At 47.5% G+C, this 3,763-nt stretch overlaps 1 protein-coding gene across 1 annotated transcript in view; it reads right to left on the reverse strand.

The window, feature by feature from the left end:
• Positions 1–776: 776 nt before the first annotated feature.
• The window catches only part of LOC111646314 (GTPase IMAP family member 8), a 6,172-nt gene continuing 3,185 nt past the window's right edge, over positions 777–3,763 (reverse strand). Inside the window, 2 exon segments of the mRNA XM_087170918.1 lie at positions 777–3,025; positions 3,163–3,753. Coding sequence (XP_087027044.1) covers positions 2,952–3,025; positions 3,163–3,753 — 665 coding nt within the window. The 3' untranslated portion in view covers positions 777–2,951.

A 3,763-nucleotide genomic window follows, 5' to 3' on the forward strand; every position in this document is an offset into this window, starting at 1 on the left:
CCCAAGAACAAGTACGTTCAGCCCATAACTGGCCCTCGGTGTGCTCGCTGTAATTGGTCCAGGCTTTGGTCCAGAGAGCTCAGGGACAATCTATAGATGGAGGCGCGCCAGAGTCGAGAGGGTGAAACATTTCCTCCACAAAACCCTGGGCTGACTCTCTGTGGATGCTGCCCGTGTAAAAAACCCTCATTCTTCAAGGGAAACGTCTGATCTAAGACGGTTAGAGCTTCGTAATTTCAACATTGAAACGTTGAGGATTTTATTAAACATGCAGATTAATCCCATGATAATAAACATGAGGACACAGCTCAGGTTATGTAGAGTGGATTTACCTCCCACTATTCTACGGCCATCTAGCTGCTGTGTCGTTTTTTTACACAGTGACGTAAAGTATAAACCGTCACCTGATCAGATTTATCAGCCAAGACTGATAAAGGTTTCTTTTGTTTTTAAAAGGTCAAAGATCATGAGCACAATTAGATTTCAAAAGCACAAAAATGAGACAGAAATCTGAGAATGTGCAGCTCTAAAAAGATTTTTTTTTTCATTGAAGCTTGAAGTATTTGTCATAATGTAGCTGGAGATTTAAAAAATATTTTCTTTTCTTTAATTCTAATTATCCACAGTGTGTTGGCAGATGACTCTGCTTGCTGCAGTGCCACCTAGTGGCCATACTGCACAACTGCACGTCTGATAATAGTGTTTTTTTGTCTTGTAGGGTCGCACTGCAGTCACCAAAACAAGATGGTTTAAAGAATGAGAGGAAAAGCCAAAAATACACAACAATATATCCACATCTTTTATTGTTGTCTGGGGATGAACAAAGTACTGATGATGCGATGCACCAATGTACGAAGGACCACAAAGGAAGTAATGTCACTTTGGCTACAGTAAAGTGGTACACAGTGCAAAATGCCTCGCTAAAAGCCGACGACGTAACATGTTGTACACCGGAAATATACACTGCTCATACAATATATTCACAGATCGGAGCGGGACTGAGACTCCTGAATCGATATCTGAAACATCCTCATATCAAATTGTAAATAGTCATGCTTGTCACACTAAGTGTAGCGGGAGCCTACGTCACTAGATGGAGCACAGAGTCAGTAAAAGCAAAGAGGAAGCCGTGTCAGGGTTTCTTTTATAGGCTACATCGTCTGTATAAAATCTGATTTTACAGCATGGCAGTGGTAACGGTCACATATTATACAGCACAGACCACGTGTGTGAGGACGATGACGATGCACCTGAGGCTCTGAGCTTCAGCACATTCACCTTCCATACTGATGTGAACCTCGTCCACTTATTTTTTTTATTTCAAACCGGATGTGCTGAAGTTCAGAGCCTGAGGAACGAAAACTGTGCAACTGTCCAAATACTTGCGGCCTGGACTGCATGCTTTCATTTGAACCTTTCAGAGTGTGTGAATTCTCTTCTTTCCACTTTTAATTTTTTCTTTTCTTTTTTCTTTTTTGCAGTTGTAAAGGTAGAGGGTTGTGATGTCTTACCAGAAATTCACATAGATCTGCTCAAGCAAGAGTCAGAGCAATAAGAAGAAGTGAGGTTGCCTTCAACTCCATAGGCACTCATTTATCTGCATGCGGTGTCTTAACATGCCTCTGAGAGCTGAATATATATATATGTATATATATTCTATCTTTTTCAAAATATGACTTTAGATGGCGGGAGCGGGTGTCTCGATGATGTAGAAAAAGGTAGTAAAAGCCCTCTGTGAGCTCACACATGGTTTCATGAGGTTATGTTGTTTCTGTAGCATGCGAAAGCTTGATGTAGCCGACAGGACACCGGCCCGCCGCCGGGCTGCACTCCCACTCTCGCGCTTCGATGCTGAGGCACGTGGCTGAATCTACCTTGTGGATAAATGCACCGGATGCACGACCGCAGACGGCCCGAGCTGCTCCACAGGGATCCGAGACTGCACATGGTTTGATCACAGCCTTCAACTGTTTTTAGAGATTCTCTTGAGCATGAATGCCACAGCGAAAGTGGGATAAAAATATATATATTTACTGCTTTTTCTTTTTTGTTTCTTTTTTTAGCACAAGAGAACCAAAGTAACCAATTACAACCAAAGCGCAAAGACTGACTCTCTTCTAGTTCCAGCAAACTAAAGCAAATACTCGCAGAAAAGCTCCAGTTTGAGTGAATATGTGACTCACGTCAGCTTTAACCAGCCTTTCTGTAAATGAGCCAGATTTCGCCCCTGACTCCCTGAGCTAAACCCGATCAAATGTTAATGAGGAAAACGTTCATCTCGCTGTAAGGAGAGATCAGGAAGTTATACCGCGCTTCATGTCTGCAGGAAGTTCACAAAGGAGTGGAGACTCTCCCGGTCCTCTGGTTGGACGCACCTGGCTGCAGATGTTCAGGTATACATTATTATCTCCTGTCATTTGGCACGTGATGCAGAAAGGGGATGACTGGACTGTAAAAATCCCCCCAGACACCGATACAAGACACAGGTAGAGACATTCCTCTTAGTCCTCCACTAACCAAGAGCTACAGACATGACCCCCCCCCCCCCCCCCAATATTATCTCCTATCCAACTCGTAATACAAATCTTATCAGTGCAGTTTGAACATAGAGTTATAATGATGAGTAATTCTTTACTCTGCAGTGTTGAAACAGGGTCTCTTTAGCAGCAGTTGAAGCAAAAGCAGGATATTTCTCCTCCTCTCGGGTCTGATCAACTCTCAGTCTCTCAGACGCGTCGATCCGCTGCACCGTCCCTCCAGGTCCAGCTTCTGCTGATCGGAGATCAGTGACTTCGGTTCTTTTCATTTCCTAACAGAAGAGCTACTCGTGACGAGACTCCTGCTCCAAACCGTCTGTTTTCCCCCTAAAGCTCCTGGGAGTCGGACAGGGAGATCTGGATGAGGTTTAAGTTACATGAGGTGATGTTCGGGTCGGTTCTGGAGCGGCCGTCTCACTGCAGCTGGCATCCCCGACAGTCGTCCTCCGGCTCGGTGTTGTCGGAGGAGTAAGAGCTCTCCTCGCTCACTGCCAAACGCAACACGGTTATTAGACAGATGTAAGAGTACGTCACACACTGTGTGTATGTATGTAGGTTCAGATGTGAGTGTTTCAACTTGCAGCACAACAGTAATGAACTGTATAGATACAATAGTGTGACTTACACCACTCGGTCTGGATGGGGAGGAAGGCCTTGTCTCCGTTCTCCCGGATCATCTCCTCGATCTTATCCAGCAGGACCGACACGCTCCTGTCTTTTCCCGGGGTCTTACTGTCCAGGACGTGGTAATAGTTCCCGCAGTACTCCAGCAGTCTCTGCAGCTCCCTCCCGCCTCGAAGGATGTGCTCTTCGATGGGCGTGCGGCCCAGCCAGTCCCCGCAGCTGAAGAGCACCATGGTGTGGAGACACGCACCGTCGCCGAACAGAGTCTCTATGTGAGCCAGGAGCGTCCGCCTCTTCCGGGCCGTGAGGGACGAGACGACGGGGAGGACCAGCAGCAGGGTGTGCGGTCCGGGCCGCAGGAGCGCGGCTCCGCGCTGGGACTCCTGGCGGATGCGCTTCGGGGTTCGCCTCACAGAGAACCAGTCCCACCCCGGGGTGTCGACGATGGTGACCCGACGGCCAGACACGAGCGCCTGCCGCCTGAGGCACAGCTCCGTCTCCTGGCCGGACTCGAAGTACCGACGGCCCAGGATGGAGTTCCCCACCGAGCTCTTTCCAACGCCCTTCCAGCCCAGCAACAGCAACCTCAACTCTGTACACCC

This window comes from Seriola lalandi, unplaced genomic scaffold (assembly GCF_002814215.2).
Source record: "Seriola lalandi dorsalis isolate HSWRI2012SDOR001 ecotype SW California unplaced genomic scaffold, Sedor1 jcf7180002054969, whole genome shotgun sequence".
NCBI lineage: Eukaryota > Metazoa > Chordata > Actinopteri > Carangiformes > Carangidae > Seriola > Seriola lalandi.